Source organism: Pecten maximus, chromosome 4, assembly GCF_902652985.1.
Source record: "Pecten maximus chromosome 4, xPecMax1.1, whole genome shotgun sequence".
NCBI lineage: Eukaryota > Metazoa > Mollusca > Bivalvia > Pectinida > Pectinidae > Pecten > Pecten maximus.
This window is the reverse complement of record NC_047018.1, coordinates 51,595,237-51,620,763: the sequence shown is the minus strand read 5'-3', so window position 1 is coordinate 51,620,763 and position 25,527 is coordinate 51,595,237. Positions and strand designations below refer to the sequence as shown.

The following is a 25,527-nucleotide window of genomic DNA, read 5'->3' as shown; positions in this document are numbered from 1 at the left end:
TTAAACCTTGATATACAGTAATGATCGTGTAGCTGTGAGGATCGTCCCGCTCACACAACAGGTCTGCAGCTTATACTATAGGCACGTTCTGTCAACAGTACCAAACGCCATTTTTAGATCTCTGAAACACGTGTATGTTGACAGTTTAACCATCTTCCGGTGATGAGTCATGCCGTGTAATGTATAGATGTGTTCCTGACAATTCCTGATTTTACGAAAACATTTCTGTTTGTAAGCAAACTTTTTCGTTATAATCCAATATATAAAAGTACATTCTATAAGTATACAGTACAGAAATAAGTGAAACGCCTCTGTACGTAAGAGGCACCCGCGGGTCGGTACTGCTTGGTCAGTTAACGGGTTCCTTACCCCTCCTTCCATTTCTGATGTGCTATAATTGAAACATTGGTTAAAACATACCGATATAAAAGTAAAATGAGTGCTTCCCAAACTATCGCATATATTCCCGCGGTTTTGTTAATTTTTGCAGCATCAGCAGCCTTAATGACTCAGTGACATTAAATCCTCGCCGTTGATTCCTCGGCCACAGTCTAATCTAACTATAATGATAACTGTCGTCCATGTATCAGTCTTCTAGAGTGACTTGTATTCTATTTTCCATTGGTTTAATACTGGGTTACTGTTCCTATTGCCGTCAGAATCCTTTATCTCACTAGGACACGGTCCGAGTCACTATATTCCATATTTCTTTCCAAAAATATGTTGAGTTTGACTGACTGCGCAGTGTTTTCGTTCAATGTCGACTTGCTCGGTATAAGCCGTCAAATAGATGAACTTCCAAGACATCGATCGATTAATCATTGAAATCGTAGTCTTATAATACAGATTGTACAACACGTATACTTGTAAATGTGTTTTGATTGGCTGATGCGATGAAAGTTGTCGGGACTACTTTGTCCTTTTGTATCACGTGGTTCATTACATTAATTCACGCAGTAGCGGAAATGGTAACAAACGAAAAAAATTTCGAAATGGTTTCCGTGATATTAAATCATATAATATTTATATTTGTTCTGCAATGTCACTACTTAACCTGAACAAGAATAATTCTCTCATATATTGCCTATTGGTGTCGTGAGATGAAGAACAATGTTAGTGATGTCGTCACTTTATGTAAATGACGTCACCATATTAAGTTTATTTTTGACGTCATCAAATTTCATGTTTTAAAGGCCCGTTTGACCAATGTAACACGTAAAGTTTATATAGTTATATTGTATAAAAGTTGAATATCATCATGGTGGAATATTGGGTTAAAATTCAGATATCAAATTGATGATTTTGTGTTTATTTCTTCAAACTAAATGTTTGCCGGAAACGGTCGCGTGTACGCTGACGTCAGAAGATGGGTCCCATTAATGGCGCGAAATTGAATTTGGAATTCGATAAAACTGTTCAATAAAACTGTTAAATTAATAAAAATGCGCGTTATTCAATTTTCTTCAATCCTGTGAGAATAAGAGAACAGTATTTTTTGTAAAGATGTCTTCAGTGCTTAAATAGATTTCTATACATTAATTGCTTTGAAAATAATAATTGTGGTATCTATTTGTTATGGTTTGTGATTAATTATCATATTTCCACATATTTCTGAGAATTGCCGTTTTGCATATCAATTAACGGTTCTCTGGGACTTGTCATATTATTACATCAGTTAGATTTCTTTACGTTAACAATCATGGACACAGAACTGGTCATTCATCATCAGAATAACTTTTCTATTGTGGTAAAAACAGGTCACACAAGCTCCCGAGTTGTTCCTTATGGCAATTCTTTCAGACTCGTTATGTTCCCATTCAAGCAAGGGGTTCGGACTAGTAAGAAGTATTCAAAACAACCAATTTGTGCAAAAAATATAACGTTCATATGTAGCAGAAAATATGTGTTATTATGTGTAATTAAAATTTTAGTGATATCATTAATATTTTAGAAACCCTATCCCACCAAGAGTATTTCCGCTCCACCGGAAGATTTCTGAGTTGTACTAAAATGTGATCAAATATGACATAATTCACTTTTTATTGCTAGTCATGACACTTACTTATTTTAGGAATCATAAATAACAAGGAAAATATGGGTTACTGCAGATATTTGACTATATTGTATCTTTGTGAATCTTACTATATAAATAACAAGAGCACCACGTGCCTTATCCCCCACCTGAGTTTTGAAATATTTCAGTTAAATTGACCATTTTTGGTTCCGCATTTCACAATTCCGCACCTTAAGACCCTTCCATCTATGAGGAGTATTTGCTTCTACCTATTAGGGTCTTGAGAAGAAGATTTTTGAAATTTCAGTTTACTTGACAATTTTTGGCCCCGCCCATCAGCACCTGGAGGTCAGTCAGGGCCAGCATGTGCATACCATCGAACCGTCATCAAATGCTAATAATGTTAACCAAGTTAGAATGAATAAAAACAGTAATCAAACAAATGATAGTCAAAAACGTGATTTCCCTATATAAACTCAAGTTCATCCCCTCCCTAGGGGCAAAAGTGAGATCCGAGGGTCATGCAATTCACAATTTTGGTAAAGCACCTTCAGACACCTTAAGACCCTTCCATCTAGGAGGAGTACTTGTTTCTGCCTTATTTGAGAAGATTTTTGAAATTTTAGTCAGTTTGCCCCCTTTTGTCAAAAGGCGGTTAGAATATGTAAATTATAAAATAAAAACCGTGTGGATATTTTTCTGTGTGTAACATCTGGAATTCTGAATTGTTGTATGTTCCATTGTTTGTTTGCTTGTTTGTGTATCAGTAAACACCGTGTACAGCCACATTAATTTGCTTTTTGGTAAATAATTTGCCGGCATGTTTCTGTGGCCAATTGGCATCGTGATTTGCTGTTCACCTACTCGACTTAATTATCAATTTTATTTTGATGAACAAAGAACGCACCACAACAAAACCGTAGAGTATTGAAACCTTTATCAAAGTAACTTTTATATACAAACTGGACGGTTAGGGCATGTTATACTGTCACGTGCACAGAACAGTCTGACCTTGTCTTATACGAGTTCCGGCGGACAGGTCTTATACATGGCAATCTTACGGGCATGTTTACAAAAATAACGGAAAACTTTTAGTTCCCGACAGGGATTCCATACGAAACAGACAGATTATAAGAGGCACCCATTTAGTTGATATATATTGACTTGATATTTTTATCATGTTAACTTTAACTAATGGGCCTTTTCGACATCAGCTGAATACCATGTCGTGTTGAGAATCCTAACAGTGTGACATTCTATATCACAGATATACTACAGTACTTATCGTAACGGCCGTAACAGTGACGTCACTCCTCAAGTCACGTGGCTTGTCGTGTTCATCAGTGGTGTGAGGGAAGAGAAAATGTCGGTAGTCCACTGGTCAAACTAATAGTGACCAGTCTAACAAGAGGTTTTATATAGTCCACTGGTCAAACTAATAGTGACCAGTCTTACAGGAGGTTATATATAGTTCACCGGTCAAACTAATAGTGACCAGTCTTACAGGAGGTTATATAGACTTCACTGGTCAAACTAATAGTGACCAGTCTAACAGGAGGTTATTTATAGTCCACTGGTCAAACTAATACTGACCAGTCTTACAGGAGGTTATATATAGTCCATTGGTCAAACTAATAGTGACCAGTCTAACTGGAGGTTATATATAGTTCACTGGTCAAACTAATAGTGACCAGTCTAACTGGAGGTTATATATAGTCCACTGGTCAAACTAATAGTGACCAGTCTTAAAGGAGGTTATATATAGTCCACTGGTCAAACTAATAGTGACCAGTCTTACAGGAGGTTATATATAGTCCACTGGTCAAACTAATAGTGACCAGTCTAACAGGAGGTTATTTATAGTCCACTGGTCAAACTAATAGTGACCAGTATTACTGGAGGTTATATATAGTTCACTGGTCAAACTAATAGTGACCAGTCTAACTGGAGGTTATATATAGTCCACTGGTCAAACTAATAGTGACCAGTCTTAAAGGAGGTTATTTATAGTCCACTGGTCAAACTAATAGTGACCAGTCTTAAAGGAGGTTATATATAGTTCACTGGTCAAACTAATAGTGACCAGTCTTACAGGAGGTTATTTATAGTCCACTGGTCAAACTAATAGTGACCAGTCTTAAAGGAGGTTATATATAGTTCACTGGTCAAACTAATAGTGACCAGTCTTACAGGAGGCTATTTATAGTCCACTGGTCAAACTAATAGTGACCAGTATTACTGGAGGTTATATATAGTTCACTGGTCAAACTAATAGTGTCCAGTCTTACAGGAGGTTATTTATAGTCCACTGGTCAAACTAATAGTGACCAGTCTTACAGGTTATATAAAGTTCACTTGTCAAACTAATAGTGACTAGTCTAACTGGAGGTTATATATAGTCCACTGGTCAAACTAATAGTGACCAGTCTTACAGGAGGTTATATATAGTTCACTGGTCAAACTAATAGTGACCAGTCTTACAGGAGGTTATTTATAGTCCACTGGTCAAACTAATAGTGACTAGTCTAACAGGAGGTTATTTATAGTCCACTGGTCAAACTAATACTGACCAGTCTTACAGGAGGTTATATATAGTCCATTGGTCAAACTAATAGTGACCAGTCTTACGGGAGGTCCAACATGTCCTATGACACCATTTGAAGTTATAACTATGTATGTAATCAGCATTGTCTTGTTTGTATCGATATTATCCTTCGCAGCTCTCCTGTCAATATCAAGAAGAAAAAATCGTCCCCATTGCCAACAGACTGAAGATACGTAATCTATGTTACAGATCTTCAGCCTTTTCTTTTAAATCCGCTGTTTAGAATTTCAAGATACGCAAAAACTAATAATCAGTTGTTTAGATATTGATATAGTAAAACAGGGCATGCGATGATGTAGCAAAATATCAAGATCACATATAATTCAATATTAAGTTTTACCTTCAAGAGAGTGAGTAAATGTCCTACAAAAATACCCTTTTTGTTATATATAGTAAACATTCTAATAGTTTGGCACATTGAAGCTTGCAGCCAAATATACACAGATTAACGCAATCAATATCTTAATATCAAATGTAAAATTTATTTATTTAAAAAACAAGTTATATTAAGTTATATTTGGCAAGCACGTGAGGGTTGCAACTGTGGAAACCGGTGACCTTTCCAAATCTAAAGTATTTCACATTAAGTTACTATAAGAAAACTTCCTTACCTTAGAATATTTAACATAAAGTTATTATAACAACACTTCCTTACCTTAGAATATTTAATATTAAGTTACTATAACACTTCCTTACCTTAGAATATTTAACATGTAGACTGGGAGGTAGCAGACCGAGAATAACACTACCACCATAATCAACATCTTAGCCGTCCTCTTCCGGTTACGTAAAGTGGCGGCATTGCTATCTGACGCTATATCTGTAAACAAAATGTAAACAATATTATAATATCTGTAAACAAAACGTATACAATATTATAATATCTGTAAACAAAACGTAAACAATATTATAATATCTGTAAACAAAACGTACACAATGTTATAATATCTGTAAACAAAACGTACACAATATTATAATATCTGTAAACAAAACGTACACAATATTATAATATCTGTAAACAAAACGTACACAATGTTATAATATCTGTAAACAAAACGTATACAATATTATAATATCTGTAAACAAAACGTAAACAATATTATATCTGTAAACAAAACGTATACAATATTATAATATCTGTAAACAAAACGTAAACAATATTATAATATCTGTAAACAAAACGTAAACAATATAATAATATCTGTAAAAAAACGTAAACAATATTATAATATATGTAAACAAAACGTATACAATATTATAATATCTGTAAAAAAACGTATACAATATTATAATATATGTAAACAAAACGTATACAATATTATAATATCTGTAAACAAAACATGTACACAATAGGATAATATGTTTAACAATGTAAACAAAGTCTGTTGTCGCAATGTAAACAAAGTATGTTGTTACAATGTAAACAAAGTCTGTTGTTACAATGTAAACAAAGTCTGTTATTACAATGTAAACAAAGTCTGTTGTTACAATGTAAACAAAGTCTGTTATTACAATGTAAACAAAGTATGTTATTACAATGTGAACAAAGTCTGTAGTTACAATGTAAACAAAGTATGTTGTCGCAATGTAAACAAAGTATGTTGTTACAATGTAAACAAAGTCTGTTGTTACAATGTAAACAAAGTCTGTTGTTACAATGTAAATAAAGTCTGTTGTTACAATGTAAACAAAGTATGTAGTTACAATGTAAACAAAGTCTGTTGTTACAATGTAAACAAAGTATGTTGTTACAATGTAAACAAAGTCTGTTGTTACAATGTAAACAAAGTTTGTTATTACAATGTAAACAAAGTATGTTGTTACAATGTAAACAAAGTCTGTTGTTACAATGTAAACAAAGTCTGTTATTACAATGTAAACAAAGTCTGTTATTACAATGTAAACAAAGTATGTTGTTACAATGTAAACAAAGTATGTTGTTACAATGTAAACAAAGTCTGTTGTTACAATGTAAATAAAGTCTGTTGTTACAATGTGAACAAAGTATGTAGTTACAATGTAAACAAAGTCTGTAGTTACAATGTAAACAAAGTCTGTTGTTACAATGTAAACAAAGTCTGTTGTTACAATGTAAACAAAGTATGTTGTTACAATATAAACAAAGTCTGTTGTTACAATGTAAACAAAGTTTGTTATTACAATGTAAACAAAGTATGTTGTTACAATGTAAACAAAATCTGTTGTTACAATGTAAACAAAGTCTGTTATTACAATGTAAACAAAGTGTGTTATTACAATGTAAACAAAGTCTGTTGTTACAATGTAAACAAAGTATGTTATTATAGTGTAAACAAAGTCTGTAGTTACAATGTAAACAAAGTATGTAGTTACAATGTAAATAAAGTCTGTTATTACAATGTAAACAAAGTCTGTTATTATAATGTAAACAAAGTCTGTTGTTACAATGTAAACAAAGTATGTTGTTACAATGTAAACAAAGTATGTTGTTACAATGTAAACAAAGTCTGTTATTACAATGTAAACAAAGTATGTTGTTACAATGTAAACAAAGTCTAATAAACAACGTCTGTAATTACAATGTAAATAAAGTATGTTGTTACAATGTAAACAAAGTCTGTTGTTACAATGTAAACAAAGTATGTTGTTACAATGTAAACAAAGTATGTTATTACAATGTTAACAAAGTGTGTAGTTACAATGTAAATAAAGTATGTTGTTACAATGTAAACAAAGTCTGTTATTACAATGTAAACAAAGTCTGTTGTTACACTGTAAACAAAGTATGTTATTAAAATGTAAACAAAGTATGTTGTTACAATGTAAACAAAGTATGTTATTACAATGTAAACAAAGTCTGTTGTTACAATGTGAATAAAGTCTGTTGTTACAATGTAAACAAAGTGTGAAGTTACAATGTAAATAAAGTCTGTTGTTACAATGTAAACAAAGTCTGTTGTTACAAAGTAAACAAAGTATGTAGTTACAATGTAAACAAAGTCTGTTGTTACAATATAAACAAAGTATGTTGTTACAATGTAAACAAAGTATGTTGTTACAATGTAAATAAAGTCTGTTGTTACAATGTAAACAAAGTATGTAGTTACAATGTAAACAAAGTCTGTAGTTACAATGTAAACAAAGTCTGTTGTTACAATGTAAACAAAGTATGTTGTTACAATGTAAATAAAGTCTGTTGTTACAATGTAAACAAAGTCTAATGAACAAAGTCTGTAGTTACAATGTAAATAAAGTCTGTTGTTACAATGCTAACAAAGTCTGTTGTTACAATGTAAACAAAGTTTGTTGTTACAATGTAAACAAAGTATGTTGTTACAATGTAAATAAAGTCTGTTGTTACAATGTAAACAAAGTCTAATGAACAAAGTCTGTTGTTACAATGTAAATAAAGTCTGTTGTTACAATGTAAACAAAGTCTGTTGTTACAATGTAAACAAAGTCTGTTGTTACAATGTAAACAAAGTCTAATGAACAAAGTCTGTTGTTACAATGTAAACAAAGTCTGTTGTTACAATGTAAATAAAGTCTGTTGTTACAATGTAAACAAAGTCTGTTGTTACAATGTAAACAAAGTCTGTTGTTACAATGTAAATAAAGTATGTTACTACAATGTAAACAAAGTCTGTTGTTACAATGTAAACAAAGTATGTTATTACAATGTAAACAAAGTATGTAGTTACAATGTAAACAAAGTCTGTTGTTACATTGTAAATAAAGTATGTTGTTACAATGTAAACAAAGTCTGTTGTTACAATATAAACAAAGTATATAGTTACAATGTAAACAAAGTCTGTTATTACAATGTAAACAAAGTCTGTTATTACAATGTAAACAAAGTATGTTGTTACAATGTGAACAAAGTCTGTTGTTACAATGTAAACAAAGTCTGTTATTACAATGTAAACAAAGTCTGTTATTACAATGTAAACAAAGTCTGTTGGTACAATGTAAACAAAGTATGTAGTTACAATGTAAACAAAATCTGTTTTATTACAATGTAAACAAAGTCTGTTATTACAATGTAAACAAAGTCTGTTGTTACAATGTAAACAAAGTCTGTTATTACAATGTAAACAAAGTCGATAAAACAAACACGTAAATCGTCCCACCAAACATCTAAACACGGCGTTAAACAAACAAGGAAAATGTTCCGTAAAAAAGTAGCATATTGTCAAAGTGGTTGCGTTACTGTGTAGATGTTCGATCTTCCTGGTTTAATCCTACTGCCTTAACTACCAGCCTTATCGTATAACGGTTCTGGAATCCTTTAGTCCTGTCAGATGTTTATCTTCATTGTTTTTTTCCTCTTTTATCTTTTCTATTGTCCTATAAACAATCAGCAGTGATTTTCATCTGACATACGTCAATAACAGCTTTTCATTGGCCTTTGACTCTTGCTGTTCACGGGGCGATGAACCCGACAAACAAATGTTCAGTTCAGGTTTAGTTGATATAAATGTAGAATTCGGTACGCCGTTATATGCCTAATGAGGTCCAATATCAATACTTCGTTGGCCTGTTTGTACCTAAAACATAAACTGTGACGACACACGTCTTTATTGAATAGATATTTCTGTGAATCGCTCACAAGCAGCGATATGTAAACCTTTCAATTACTGTCAGATAAAAACGTCATTTGTTGTAACTACCGATACATTCGCATGCTTCACCTGACAAACTGTCCATTAATCTGACTTTCTATGCCCAATATTGTCTTTGGTTTTTGTATTGAAATTGATGACAAACTATTTATGGTGAAGTTTTGCCGCGCCGAACAAACAGAAACGTTTAATTGCGACAGGAACCATCACACGGAGTAAGCTGTGATGGAATGACCGAGTCGTAATGTCATCAACCAAGTTTTTGGCGCATGTAATAACATTTCACTGAAGGTGTTTCCTGTTGGAATCGGTCGTAATTTTGTTCAATGTCGATCTCTAAAATAGTGAAATCCGGTCTCGTTTCCATCGACAGAACGACGTTGTCTTAGCTTTATAATATAAACACAATTCGGGCTCTCTGACAGCCGGCATAACGTCAATCATGCGTAAAACATAAATTCATGTTGTTCAGAAAATATTTAATCAGGATGAAAATCAATTCAAAACAGGAATTTTGAAGCAAACTTAATGAAAGGGATAGTTTTGATCAATCGTCTCCACAGGAATGTTTGGATTAACGGTCCGGCAAAACATCAACGCTGGTTTTGATATTTTCTTTACTCAGAGTTACAACTGTAGCAACAAGTCAAGCTGTCATGTGCGTGGAGTCAAGCTGTCACGTGAGTGGAGTCAAGCTGTCACTGCGTAGAGTCATGCTGTCACGTGAGTTGAATCATGCTGTCACGTGATTGGAGTCAAGCTGTCACGTGCGTAGAGTCATGCTGTCACGTGAGTTGAATCATGCTGTCACGTGATTGGAGTCATGCTGCCTCGTTTGCCCTATAAATTCCTTAGCTAGAGATCCGTTTTTGAAATCAACGATTGAATTAATACAATATTCGGCATTGTCAACACAACAATCTAAATAACAAATTTGAACTAAATTAAAGGGATATAAATATATATATATATATATAGACCATTAAAACATATTGGTTAATATGAGAACGATTTTCATCAACATACAAAACAACACCATCTCAGTAGACCGAAGCCAGGTGTCTCTCGATAAATATACGTAATCATACATCGTTGTTTGAGTACAAGTTTTCCATGAATGTACACAAGCACCGCCTGTAACATATTCTGATGACAATGCAGCCTTCCCGGGGCATTCCTGTTTCCCGTTTTCACCGGTTTTTGATATTCGTGTTGCTGTTGCTTTTGACTCAAGTTCTAGTTTCGGCTTGCAATCTGCGTTATACTCTAAGATTAAAACCAAAAGATGTTGGGCATAGGTTAAATACACACTAATCTTGATCTATTCAAACATATTGTGGGGTGGTGGTGGTGGTGGGGGTGGTGGGGAGGGGGATAACGGATTATTGCAGCAGAATGGAGGCCGAGCATAGATTTTATCTTTATTTCATATTTAAGAAATTGTCAGTGATGGATTTCAGATTAATATTAATTTAATAATGATATTTGTAAAGACAGTGAAAACCCACTGTTTTGAATATTGGAAAATATGTGTAGAATAACAAGAAAGAGTGAATTTTGTTCGCTAAATAGTTGTAGCAAGGTGAAGCTCATTAATTACATGTGCGGTGCAGAAGAAGACCACGTGGTTGGCACGGGGTATGAGGCTAATGGTTGTCGACGCGGAGTGTTACGGACTGAGGCAATTTGGAACAAAAACTAAAACGTCACGGCAATTACAATGCTACCAACGCGAAATTGAGGAATACAATCCAAGTTATGTAATAACAGTGTGCTTTAAGGGAAATGCTTCCCTTTTCCATCAATTTCAAACGCTAAGATTGTTTTATTTTTTTATTGTCCATTACTAACGGCACGCCGAGAAGCTTTGAACAGATCCTGTATTGAAAATGACAGAGACCGTAGTTATACTACCCAGTATGTATTTTTGTACCGACAGAGGCTATTTATGATACCTGGGTATATCGGACCTTTTTTTTTTTGTTTGGATCTGTGTATGTGAGACGCTTGTTTTCGTTGGGACCTGTGTATTTGGGTTTTCGTTAGGATCTGTGTATATGAGACGGTTGTTTTCGTTAGGATGTGTGTATGTGAGACGGTTGTTTTCGTTGGGACCTGTGTATGTGAGTTTTCGTTAGGATCTGTGTATGAGAGACGCTTGTTGTCGTTAGGATGTGTTAATGTGGGTTTTCGTTAGGATCTGTGTATGTTAGGCATTTGATTCCTTCGGGACCTATGTATGTCAGACGCTTGTTTCCGTTAGGATCTGTGTATGTGAGACGGTTGTTGACGTTGCGATCTGTGTATGTCAGACGCTTGTTTCCGTTGGGATCTGTGTATGTTAGACATTATATTCCTTCGGGACCTATGTATGTCAGACGCTTGTTTCCGTTAGGATCTGTGTATGTGAGACGGTTGTTGACGTTGCGATCTGTGTATGTCAGACGCTTGTTTTCGTTGCGATCTCTGTATGCTATGTTAGATGATTTTTCCCGTTAGGACCTATGTATGTCAGACGCTTGTTTTCGTTGGGATCTGTGTATGTCAGACGCTTGTTTCCGTTAGGATCTGTGTACATGTGAGACGGTTGTTGACGTTACAATCTGTGTATATCAGACGCTTTTTTCCATTCACCGTTTTATGAAATATCAACCAAAGAATTTCTCGATATAAACCGATGCTATTCACCGATTGTTTGGAAATATTCCCATCATTGTCAACACAATCAAAATAATCGATATATTGTATTTGAAAAAGCAAATAGAGTGTAGGAGAACTACAGGGAAGGTTACACAGCTATGTTTGGTTGATGTAGAAGGCGGGGATATGTCGGTCACATGATGTTACATGTGTAACACGATGACATATTGGAATAAATGAAATGTGACCATATCTGTATCAAATCTACGATTGTTATAATATTGATACTAATTACTGGTCTCAATAGTGTGACGATAAGAGGATTTGTACAAGACATTACCCTAATCAGGGATCTAAAATAATAATCATATATGTTTTTATGATATTGGATACTCACACCAAACACAAATGGAGTATTTATCGGTTAAATGACATGGTCGCCGTGCGGGGGATCCCGCTGGACAGGAACACGAGCGCGTGATTGAACAGCCCAGCACAATGCCAGTTATCGCTAAATTCCACAAGGGAATTTAACAAACTCGATAACATTTTATACCTGTATAATTGCCGCGTTACTGGCTACTTAACAACGTAAATAATTTGATTTCTATTGCCAAATACATTTAGTGTTTACTGTTTCTGATGGATACCCACATCCAATCCCACGTTCTTTAAAAGCATCGCATATTGGAGTATCATGTGGCTATTGTAGCAAAACAGGGGACGCGGATAGATTCGGTACCCTCAAACAGAACTGCTGGCTGTGGACAATTATGTGTGTAATGTTACCGCTGCATCATAACATACACCAGTCTAACACCACTTAACCAAAGTGTTCCCATCCCACAGAAAAGGAAAGAATATCAATAATATCTCCAAACTACACGATATCAAACTGTCTCCTGCTACACTGATATACCTCGGCCCCCCCCCCCCCCCCCCCCCCCCCCCCCCCCCCCCCCCGACATATTAGCCCCCTCGGACATTAGCCCCTAGGACAAAATCCCCTCCGGACGAAACCACCCCGTGTTCGTACCCCCTCGACGATACCTAAATGGTATCAAATGTCCCGCTATACACAATCCGATATAAATGTACTTCCGTCTTACTGTAGAAGTCAGTAGACACACATCCGTAATCTGCGTTTTAGTTTTGGAATCTCTCTGATAATTTAGTATACACTAATTTTTCTACTTGCTATCATATTCTCTGAAAATTTAAGTTTGAATTTCGACTGTAGACATATTAAGGATACGTTTAGATACTCCCGACTGAAGTCTCCTTCCTTGTCACCACGCTGTAGCGACATTTGGGAGACGTATCCGGTGCCTGGATGATTGGCAGCTGTGGTATCCAATCGTAACATAAGTCATTGATTGAGTTCAATAAGACATGACTAATTGTAACAAAAGTACACATCGATCCTTTACACCAATCTATGCCCTGGTATCCCTTTGTTTACCAAGCTTTTGATAAAGCATTAGCGACATTAACTGTATGTTTTAACAGACAGATAGGAAACCATTCCGTCGCCATTAGTGTAGGACATCTGGTGAGTCCCCAACAGGTGGTCATGTCGCCAGGCCAACCCCACAACTACATTTGTACTTTATAGTTTAACCGCTGACCAGTGCTTGGAGCAATATTCCCCTTCGGCGTTCATACTTTAAGGAACAGCTTCCACAGAATCGATCGACAAGTTTATAAATTTCAATCTGGCCGTGCCGAAGTTTGATGGAATATGAAAGAGAACTGATAATTCATTATTACATACACACAAATAGCTGAATTACTTTATTAAAACCATTAAATCGTTAATACCATATCGTTTTAAAGCAGTAGTCCCCCCAAGAGAAATCCACAAAATACATCAAATGATATTTATATCTATCAACTCATTTATCCAGACCGACTTTGTGCATTTGTTTCGATAAAACCGATTACATTGCCTCCCTCTTCTGTATCCTTTGGCATAATTTTAACATGAATTACGGGTAACAGGTCCCCCCCCCCCCCCCCCCCCCTCCCCCCTCTATTTGGATATTACATGTAACAAGTTCCCCCCTCTGTATCGGCCTTATTTTAAATTTGATGTTACATGTAACAAGTCCCCCCCCCTCCCCCCTCTATTTGGATATTACATGTAACAAGTCCCCCCCTCTGTATCGGCCTTATTTAAAATTTGATGTTACATGTAACAAGTCCCCCCCCCCTCCCCCCTCTATTTGGATATTACATGTAACAAGTCCCCCCCCCCCCCCTTTGTATAGGCCATATTTTGACTTGGACCTTACACACGGAACTAGCCCCCCCCCCCCCCCCCCCCTGTATAATTTGACCTTATTTTGACTTGGCTGTTACATATAATAAGTCCCCTCCACCTTTTTATCAGTCTTATTTTGAATTGGATGTTAACTAGTTCCCCCTCCCTCCCCCTCTTCTCTGTGTTTTGACCTTATTTTGACTTGAATAGTAATTTACTGGATTAGGGAAATATAAAACAGAGTTACGTATTTTGTGGCATTACACATGACGCACTTAGCAAACAGCTGTGTCTCCTATGTGTTTGTCTGAACGAGTAAAGTGAGATAGACAGAGTGAGGATTCCTCAACTAGTATTCGCCTTCAATAAAGAAATGTGGATATATTTAATTTCAGGATGTTTAATGTGATCGCTTTCTGAGTCGATATTAAAGCGACATCTGTTACGGCGTTGGTATCATTTCGACGGGTCGAATTACTCTGATTCGATAGTTGCGTACCATCAACTATAAGCTGTGTGAAGTTAGCTCGACATACCTCAAACGACATTCAACATTTTAAAAATTCATATCTTGTGTTTTTACTAGCCAACGAGGGAACTTTTGAATGTTCAGCGGCTCGACATACGACATACGAGATTGTACCCTCTGATCGGAGGTTCTTATTTTGGTAAGGCTGTACCCTCTGATCGGAGGTTCTTACTTTGGTAATATTGTACCCTCTGATCGGAGGTCATTACTTTTTTTAAGAATGAACCCTCTTTGGACCTCTTTGCTGTTAACAGTTCTTCTTTATTACAAACGAGTTGTCCTGAAAGAGATGAAGGACGAGACAGAGGGAAAGACAGAGGGAAAGACAGAGGGAAAGACAGAGGGAAAGACAGAGGGAAAGACAGAGGGAAAGACAGAGGGAAAGACAGAGGGTGAGTAAGGGAAGGAGTGAAAGAGGATGTGAGAGGTTGAGGTTGACGATACTTACTGTTGGTAGCGGGTCCGGCTAGCGTACTCTTCCAAAGACACACTGCTATCCGGATATAAGTGAAGCCCATGATAAAGAGAGGCAGTAGATAGTAGGCCACTGTGAGGAACAATTGATACACGAACTCAGTTTTCAAATCAGCTGGCATGCACGCCGTCAGCCAAATGTTTCCTATGTCGGATGGGATGATGTTGTCCGGGAACAAGGTGAGGAACACAAGGTTGGGTACAGCCACTAACATTGACAGCAGCCACACCATCCCGATCACCAGGATACTTTTGTACTTGGATACTCGGAAGGACAGCGGATGACAGATCGCCATGTAGCGTTCCATAGAAATGGCCGTCAAGGTCAGTACGGACACCAGGACGGACACTTGCTGTAAAACAATTAAATCATATTTAAGTAGTTGAAAATATGGACAGACACTTGCTATAAAACAATTAAATCATATTTTAGTAGTTGAAAATATGGACAGACACTTGCTGTAAAACAAGGAACGCATATTTTAGTAATTGAAAATATGGACAGACACTTGCTGTGAAACAATTAAATGATATTTTAGTAGTTGAAAATATGGACAGACACTTGCTATAAAACAATTCAATCATATTTAAGCAGTAGGAAATATGGACAGCCACTTGCTGTAAAACAATTAAAACATATTTAAGCAGTAGGAAATATGGCGTGTATGTCTGAGTTTGTAATGTATATTTTGTAACTTTAACATAAACACATATCTATTGGTACGGGTATTTAGATCTACTAATGTTTTTGTCACCGCTCGAGTGAGAACATTTCTTATTCAGACTACAGTGAAAAAGATTATCGGACATTTAGAGGCAAAACAAAGCAATTTGGCATTAACAACAATAATCAAGACTAGTCTTGTAAACGAAATCGTAGTTGCTATACCGTCACCAACATGGATCTCTTGAACACACAACGTTTTCAGTTTTTCGGCATAGCCGTATAATATTCTTTTGGTCCCGGATATGACGCGACAGGTGGCGTTACTGGTCAAGATGAAGTATGTGATTGGTCAATGTAGCGGTTTTGGTTTGGTTTGGTTTATTTTGTTTAACGTCCTATTAACAGCTAAGGTCATTTAAGGACGGCCTCCCGTGCGTGCGACATGCATGAGTGTGGTGAGTGAGTATGTGTTTTTGGGAGGCTGCGGTATGTTCGTGTTAAGTCTCCTTGTGATGTAGCGGTAAATGCAAAATGCAGATATGCAGTTAAAAACCAAACAAAGTTAAGATTGAATGCAAGCTGAATAAGTGGATGTATCTATTCAAATTACACACCAATTAAATTATATTCCTTATTCAAATGCAGTCTTATTATCACCAAAAATGATTCAAACTGATATAATTTTGTTATCCGTGCTGAAACGCATTAGTTCGTCAATTTATTTCACCAGCAGTTTTACATTATAACTACCAGCATAACAACTATGCCGTTTATCTTTTTAAAGATATTTCCTGTTTTCTGTTGATATCTATTACATAAATCGTGATATTGGAAGCAGGCTCCTGAAATTGCATATTTAACTTTTTCGTGGTACATACGGATATTTTCCGCATTTTTTTTGGCGACGAAGCGTCATTTGACACTAATTAACGACTACGAATGGTGTAATTAAGGAGTTATTCTTCTGATTGGATTGGACACTTCTCAAAGTTCTGTCTCTGACGACACAATACCGTAAATTCTTCATACTGTGATTTTAAGTATAAACATTCGTTTGAAGTTGACAAGGATTAATTATTAAATCATCGAGAATAATTAGCTCCAAGATAAATAAGGGCAGATCGAAACAGCATATCTACAACAGTATTCTTAAGCTTCAGTTATGGTAACGTAATTTACTATGGCAATTAGATTTGAAACTAATTCAGCGGAAACAGCATTAACCGCACGTGATTTATTGCTGAAAGAAGTCATATTTTGTTACAGTGCAACAGTCAAACGTCAGTATGAGTAATATATTTATCGTAACCCGTGCACTTTTATTGTGTTTTTAAAAATCCATAGTCCTCCATTCTATATAAATAACTGTTAATTATCGATAGTCCTCCAATCTATATAAATAACTGTTAATTATCGATAGTCCTCCAATCTATATAAATAAGTGTTAATTATGGATAGTCCTCCATTCTATATAAATAAGTATTAATTATCGATAGTCCTCCAATCTATATAAATAACTGTTAATCATCGATAGTTCTCCAATCTATATAAATAACTGTTAATTATCGATAGTTCTCCATTCTATATAAATAACTGTTAATTATCGATAGTTCTCCATTCTATATAAATAACTGTTAATTATCGATAGTCCTCCATTCTATATAAATAACTGTTAATTATCGATAGTCCTCCAATCTATATAAATAACTGTTAATTATCGATAGTTCTCCATTCTATATAAATAACTGTTAATTATCGATAGTCCTCCATTCTATATAAATAACTGTTAATTATCGATAGTCCTCCAATCTATATAAATAACTGTTAATTATCGATAGTCCTCCATTTGATAAAACTACTGTAAACGTTGAAATTCACGCGAGGGGGGAATTTACACTAATTCCGCCGACTCCTTTTGTTCGCGAAAATTCCCCTCACGCGTATTTTTTTGATATCAATTTGCGTAATCTTGAACTACAAGCTAAAATGGATCGATCGCGAAAATTACCCCCACGCGTATAGGTTACATATTGAAATCGCGAAATTAACCCCCGCGCAAATAATCACGTTTACAGTAACTCATAATATAATTCCGTTCGACACTAATTGATATTCGTGAGTTCTTTTACAAATATTTGTGATGTTCAAAGCAGTATTTCCGACAGGATATATCACAGTCGTGTGTGATTCAGATGACTAGACGGTTTCGGAATTTTCATGTTTATACTTTCAATTTCCACGCAATTACAATAAAAAATTCAAATTAATCAAGCCGCATCTGGCTTCACAATTCACTCTTAATTTGTCGTATCAACAATTGAGTTTCAAGTCTCTACTTTTTGTGGCAGTAAACATTTATCATACAGAACCAATCCAGGCGATTTCCCAATAGTTTATAAAACATCCATGCAGCCGACCGGGAGAAGCTTAGTAACATAATATCGGACCCTATAGATTCACGACTAAGGCTAAGTTTACTGGGAACATATTCTGATCGTTTTAGTTATAGAGATATAACACTCATACATTATTGTAAAACTTAGCGTGTGTCAACTCCGGGGAATTCACAATAAAGACACATTCGTTTGTAAAAGCAATCTGGTGTAAGAATTGGCCAGTGTAAGGTCGACTAAGTGCACATACAAATACTGTACAGATGAATTAGTCCCGTGTATGAGTTTTCTGGACTACCTCGCGCTGTGTATGTATGACCTTTCTGGACTACATCGCGCTGTGTATGACCTTTCTGGACTACCTCGCGCTGTGTATGTATGACCTTTCTGGACTACATCGCGCTGTGTATGAGCTTTCTGGACTACCTCGCGCTGTGTATGACCTTTCTGGACTACTTCGCGCTGTGTATGACCTTTCTGGACTACCTCGCGGGGTAACAGACTATGTAGCATTACCAACCAACGAGTTACAAACCCCATATCATTATTTAACGCAGACAGTACCACTATATATCACAAATCACCACGTTTTAACAAAAAAAGGGACCACGAAATAACATCATGTACCAAATCACCTGTATACAACACAAATTACCACTATACAAGACGAACTACCACTATACAACACGAACTACTATTATATCACACAAATTACCACTATACAACATAAACTACCATTATACAACACGAACTACTATTATATCACACAAATTACCATTATACAACATAAACTACCACTATACAACACAAATTACCACTATACAACACAAATTACCACTATACAACACGAACTACTACTATATCACACAAATTACCACTATACAACACGAACTACCACTATGTAACACAAATTACCACTATACAACAGAAATTACCACTATACAACACGAACTACTACTATGTAACACAAATTACCACTATACAACACAAATTACCACTATACAACACAAATTACCACTATACAACACAAATTACAACTATACAACACAAATTACCACTATGTAACACACATTACCACTATACAACACAAATTACCACTATGTAACACAAGCTATTATTATATAAAATATCCCATAAAACAATGACATAGCAAGCTTCTACCATCCATATTGATACAAATAATATGTCGATGGCATATGACGAACAAACTAATTTGATATCTTAATACATTAAAAATTATTTCTAAAATATAATTTAATTTATCATATGAAGACCGCCTTATTAATTGTATGGCTAATTTGATATGCATTTATAAAATTCCTTTTTCTAGAATGCACATGAATTATACGACTACATGCAGTATTTCTCTTCATTGTACCAAGTTACCTCCCATAATCTTGGAGTTATCCCCCTTTGCACAGTATATCCGGTAGGCATATTTTGGAAAATCTACTGAGAAAGGCAAATCCTTGAAATCGGATTGCATCCAAAGCGTTAGAGCCACCATTTATCATCATCGTGCTGGGGATTGGCATTATAGAGATTTGTTTGTTGGTTGGTTTGTATATTGTGGGTTTCCGAGACGTTATTAGTTTATTACACGTTTATTTTCGGGGCCGCGGTGGCCGAGTGGTTAAGGTGTACCGACACTTTATCACTAGCCCTCCACCTCTGGGTTGCGAGTTCGAAACCTACGTTATTCGGTGAAAACAAAAAAATGTTGCCTACTCATGGTGTGACTGACCGGTGACTTGTAATATTGTTCATGTGCAATTACTCTTCCGGATATTTGCTGGAGTTTGGCTTCAATTAATTTGTAGTTTCATTTCATTTGCCTAGCCAGTCAATATTTTAGTATTATGACGCTCTTAATATTTTATGAGTTACATTTAGCAAGGTTGTGAAAGGGAGACCCCCCTCCCATCTCGCACGCAAACATTTCCAATCATACTTATTGTGTTGCGATTCAATTTACTGCATTCTTACATTATTACACACATTGATCAACCCGATTATATATTTAGCCTTGGAGTGAGGGGGTACCCCCCCCCCCCCCCCCCCTCTCGCAATCTCGGAACGCATTTTTGTAGACAATAGTAATACTGTATTGACTGTGTTTGACATGTTTAAGTCATATAAATTGTATATCCATTTTATTTGATAGTATACAAAATTATATCAATTCATCATAATACGCTATTCAGCCTTGCGGCTCGAATTTGTGCCTTACAATAGCTGACGATGGAATTGTAAATAGTAACCAGTGCTTTATAATAAACAATTTCGCATTGGTGTAAAGTTATAGAGATTGAATCAAATGATTCAAGGTAAAAGTAACTTTGGTTGTTTATTTATAATTTGTGTCAATGTTGATGTTGTTTTGATGAGGATTTTATAAGTTGCAGTTGTATGTGTTCGATCATGAGAGGTAGAGATGTCGGGCGTCTCAAGATGGCTTCCACTAGTCCATATGCAGGACCAGAAGCTCACCAGGCACATTGTAATTGCGGTGGGGATCAAGGGACCAATCTGAGACTGTCGGCATCAGGATTGGAGGAGGTTGTGACGTAATTGGCAGCTAGGGTTACCCCAGGTATTGTGGAAGATGTGCAGCAGGCCATATTACCAGTAACAGCAACTAAACCGAAAGGTATTGTGTTGAGCCATGTAAGTAATTCTTCCCCAGCCATGACTTATCCCTCACAGTTGGTTGGGCCTGATCAGAATGACACCAGACAGTTTCAGGTACAAGTGTTACTTCAGATTTAGGCTGTAAAATCTCTCAACAAATCAAACAAAAAGATAGGCAGTAAAGAGTTGTTGATTTAAGTCAAATGTTATCGAAGCCATCTCGGGTAAACGATAAGCATTTTTCACTGATCAGTGGTGAACTGGTTGTTAAAAAAGATCCCCCAAAATAGTCCCCATAGACATGTTGACTGATGCATTCATAGTATATAGTTCTATATACACCTCTGTCCATTCAGGAGATAAATCGGGTTTTTATTAAAATACAGCCATACTGTAGGCCTAGGTGCCAGGCGTGTTGGTGGTCTTGGGTGGAAAAGCTATGATGAGCAGCTCGGGCTCAAGAAGGCACAAAACCATTTTATACCTTTGAATGTAGTGGACCAGGAGTGGTGGCTCATTTATATGCAATATGTGGGTTCAACTTCAGTGAGTTCAGCAAAAACAACTAAAATAAGTAATAATGTCTATATATAGCTAGTAGTGTTTTGATTACAATAATGGGAAGTGTAATAGTTCTCACTGTTTGTGTAGACATGTTTGCCTTCTTTGTTTAGGTAGTCATCAAAAGTTAAACTGCCCCAATCAAACCTCACATTCAGATAATTCAACTGCAAATTATTCTTTTAGGGCAAGCAATTCCTCAAGCAGCAAACAGGGCCCCCCACCAAGCCAAATTTGGGACAAATAGCCAATTTAATGGACCTTGGGCACACCCCAATTAATCTGTTGTACTAGACAGACTGCTGCAGTCACATCCAGATAGATTACTAGTTGAGGAGTTAGTTTCTGCTTTTAAAACTAGGCTTTACATTGCACTAGCAAGGCCCAAGGGGCCAAACTAAATGTAGGAACTTGCTATTACAAACAGTCAAGATAGATGTGGGCAAATAGCAAGAAGCTCTGCAGAGCCTGGCGTTTTCGTATTTCCTGTGACATACACATAGACAATGAATGCAAGCCGAAGACAGTAGAATGTTTATGTATGTATTTCTGTACAATGTACGTTAAGCTATTCTAGTGTTGACAAACCCTGGCTAAATAAGTTCTTAGTTTTAATATGGCGCTGTGTGTGGGTTGTCTTGTAAACAGCCTGAAATTCTCTATAATCTGGTTACTGGCCTCTCTCCATTCATATTTACATTTTTATAATGTGGTTTGTTCTGAATTCATACTATATAATGTACTTAGTTTGATTTAGGCCTTCTGCTGTGCTAGAAATGACTAGGGATTGTCGGTATATCTACACGTTACCAGAGCATATCTGTTTATATATAGTGCCATATTGCCACTAAAAGGATTTGGCGAAGTGATTTAAACGAATGTGTATATATATTATATAATGTCAATAGATACAGAAACTGCTGGGCCGCGGTGGCCGAGTGGTTAAGGTGTCCCGACACTTTATCACTAGCCCTCCACCTCTGGGATACGAGTTCGAATCCTACGTGGGGCAGTTGCGAGGTACTGACCGTAGGCCGCTGGTTTTTCTCCCGGGTACTCCGGCTTTCTTCAACCTCACAAACCTGACACGTCCTTAAATGACCATGGCTGTTAATAGGACGTTAAACAAAAACAAACCAAAGTACAGAAACTGGTACCGGTAATAAACGTTCCCACATGTATTTCTCTAAAACATCAGGCATACACAAAGAGGAATCGGTCTACAGATAGATTTAATATGGCTTCAGACATTTTTTCAGATGTATAATATGATCTGTATAAAGACATACGTATACGTATTGGCAGTGTTGAGCACAGAAAGGGAATACACGTTTATTCGTATGTTCGCTTAAAATTACTGGTTTCGTACGTTGATTAAAATTTAATGAAACCATTTAAAATCCACTTCTTACATGAAATTTGAATTTCATCATTTAAATGATCTCGTGTCTTCGAGGTCTGAACACTAACGGAATTGGTCCTTACAAAAAGGACAGAAATTCTATATTTTCTCGAGGAAATGATTTAGTTATTACTGAAAGCCCTACTGAATCGGCCAAAGCGTGGAAACCAATATAGCCAATATAACTACAGTTATTAACTAAATTTACAATATTTACCAGTCTAATACCACATAACCCAGAAACAGGAAACGCACTAAGACAAGTAATTATCAGGAAAACTGTGTTGTAAGTTGTGAGAGAAATCCGGAACCATCTGTGATGGAAACTTTTGTTTTGCTTTATCAGGGATATATACGAATGTTATATGTAAAATGTATGAGTACTATTTAGTATAAATGAAGAGGTGCATGTTGAATGCGCGAGAGAACACTTATTATATGTACTTTCATGCTGTTGATCAACAAAACTTTTTTGAACTTGAAAAAAGGTCTGAAATCACAACATTTGTCATTAATTCTTTGAAAATTTCAATGGCACTGATAAGATTTTGCAAATTGTCCGAAGAGTCAATTCTTTACATTTTCAATTTGAGGTCTGATGTCTCTTATTCTTGATATAAATGTGTTACTGTTCTATTCGCTATCAATGGAAACCATTAAGCTTACAATGAATCCATACAGTATAGATGTTGTTTTTATTTTATAAATTATCTCGCCTTTAGTCACTTCAGGTACAGGCCTTACTTGCTATTTGTAACTACCACTTATATCTACATTTATAACGGCGCGGACAGGCCATGGACACTATCTCTCTAAACAACATTGTATCAGAATAAGCTAATTTTAAAGTCTTATAAGAAACGCTAATGTTAGTATAATGCAACTTTGACTTGGAACGGGTGGACAATTATATCCTTTTGATGAGGTTGATCGATGATTTTATTAACCAAAGATAAGAATATCGATAAAGGGTAAAGACCCCTATACAAGCTATTAAAACACATGCTGAAAGCCCGGTCAATAAAGCACATAAAAGATCCTATGAAAGTCCTAACAAGTTGAAATCACCCGACAAGTCTGCTGAAAACTCTTAATAGGTGTGATGAAAACACTTAACAGCTTAGGATCAAGATGGCGGCGCCCTGTGTTGAACGTATCGGGTGAGCTCTGAATTTAATTGCCATTTATACACATTTGTTTCAAAAATTTTGATCAGGGATTGAGCAACATGATGGGGACATGTCTTCAGAGTGCGATGATCTGCGAGTTTTTATTGGAGGTGAAGTATTTGCTGACTTTATAACGTTGGAAAATTTGAAGCGCTGGTTATATATGAATTTATTGTTGAATGCTCTGAACTTTGACCCTTACTACTCACCTGTATAGAATTCGACGCAAACACGCACGGACCACGACCCAAAATCCGTCACGCTCGCCAAATATGAACTTATAACGTTGATATCGAACTACAAGTGTATAACACTTCAGAGAATATATTTAGTTTTCTTCCTTTTGGACAATACTTGAAATAAACCATGGGGAGAAATAGCAAGAAAAGGAAGAAGACGAACAAAGATGACGGGGATTCAAGTTCGGGTAGTAATAACTCAAATAGTACTGTAAGCAGTATATTAAATGCTGTAAGTGGTGTGTTGTACGGAAGCCCTACTAAGCCGGCATCAACCCCATCCACGTCCACACCGATTCCATCTACGAACCCGAGAACGAGTGACTCAAGTGAAAAAATTCAGTTTAATGAAACTAACCGGAAACTTGACTTTATACTTACCGAAATGGAAAAGTTGGACAAGTTAGACACTATAGAGGAACATCTATCTCATTTGAATGCTAGAGTTGTTGAAGTGGAAAGAAGGGTCCAAGATACTGAGCGTAGATGTGTAGAACTAGAGAACACTGCTAGCTTTGTGTCTGCAAAACTTGATGAGGTCTACGCTAGTAGGATAAATACGGATGGGTTTTCAGAAACATTTAAAAAAAAACCAGAGGCAATGATCGGAGGCTTGAGTAGAGACCTGGAATCCCTTAGAATGAGCTGTGAATCCACGAAACAGACCGTTATAGATCTCCAATGTAGATCTATGAAGTATAACTTGGTGTTCAATGGTTTGGCGGGAGAACAACGCAATGAGGATACCACATCCCTACTCAGAGACTTCATCTACATAGAACTTGGTTTCGAAGGTAGAATTGAGTTCGGTAATGTGCATAGGTTTGGCAGGAATATACGTGGTAAGCCTAGACCGATAGTCGCTAGATATTTATATCACCAAGACTTACAACACATTAAAAGTCGGTCTACCGGCTTAGAGGTATCACATATGGGATCCATGAACAATATCCAGCAGAAATGGAGGAGCGACGTAAACGGTTGTACCCAGTCCTGAAACGCAGCAAGCAAGCTGGAAGTGATGCCAGGTTAGTCTGGGACAAACTCTACATAAACGGTAGACTGTATGAGGAACAACAACCGGTCGTACAAAGTGAAACTTGTAGGATTACCAATGACCACGACCCCATGCACAGAACGCACGAACCAGTGACTGGTTTCGAGACCAGTCAGCTTGATACGACTTCTACTCGAGGACGGCAGCAGCCGCCCAGACAAACACGCTACCGGGATAGTCTTGGAAACCATACTCATGTCAGGAATAGGACAGGATTCTGGAGAAACATCATTTCAGCCAAGACAGACCAGAATCATCAACAACGAACAACCACACAGAGGT

At 36.3% G+C, this 25,527-nt stretch overlaps 1 protein-coding gene across 5 annotated transcripts in view; it reads right to left on the bottom strand.

Moving 5' to 3' along the window:
- LOC117326378 (orexin receptor type 2-like) overlaps positions 1–25,527 on the bottom strand; it is a 138,155-nt gene that overhangs the window by 19,043 nt on the left and 93,585 nt on the right. For all 5 annotated transcript variants that reach the window (XR_004532478.1, XM_033883109.1, XM_033883107.1 and 2 more), the window contains exons 2-3: positions 15,101–15,479; positions 5,316–5,439 (exon numbers count right to left, since the gene is read on the bottom strand). Coding sequence is in view for 4 of the 5 variants with exons in the window: in XM_033883109.1 (XP_033739000.1) it covers positions 5,316–5,439; positions 15,101–15,479 (503 nt within the window). In the remaining variant the exon portion in view is untranslated. The remainder of the gene's footprint in view (positions 1–5,315; positions 5,440–15,100; positions 15,480–25,527) is intronic.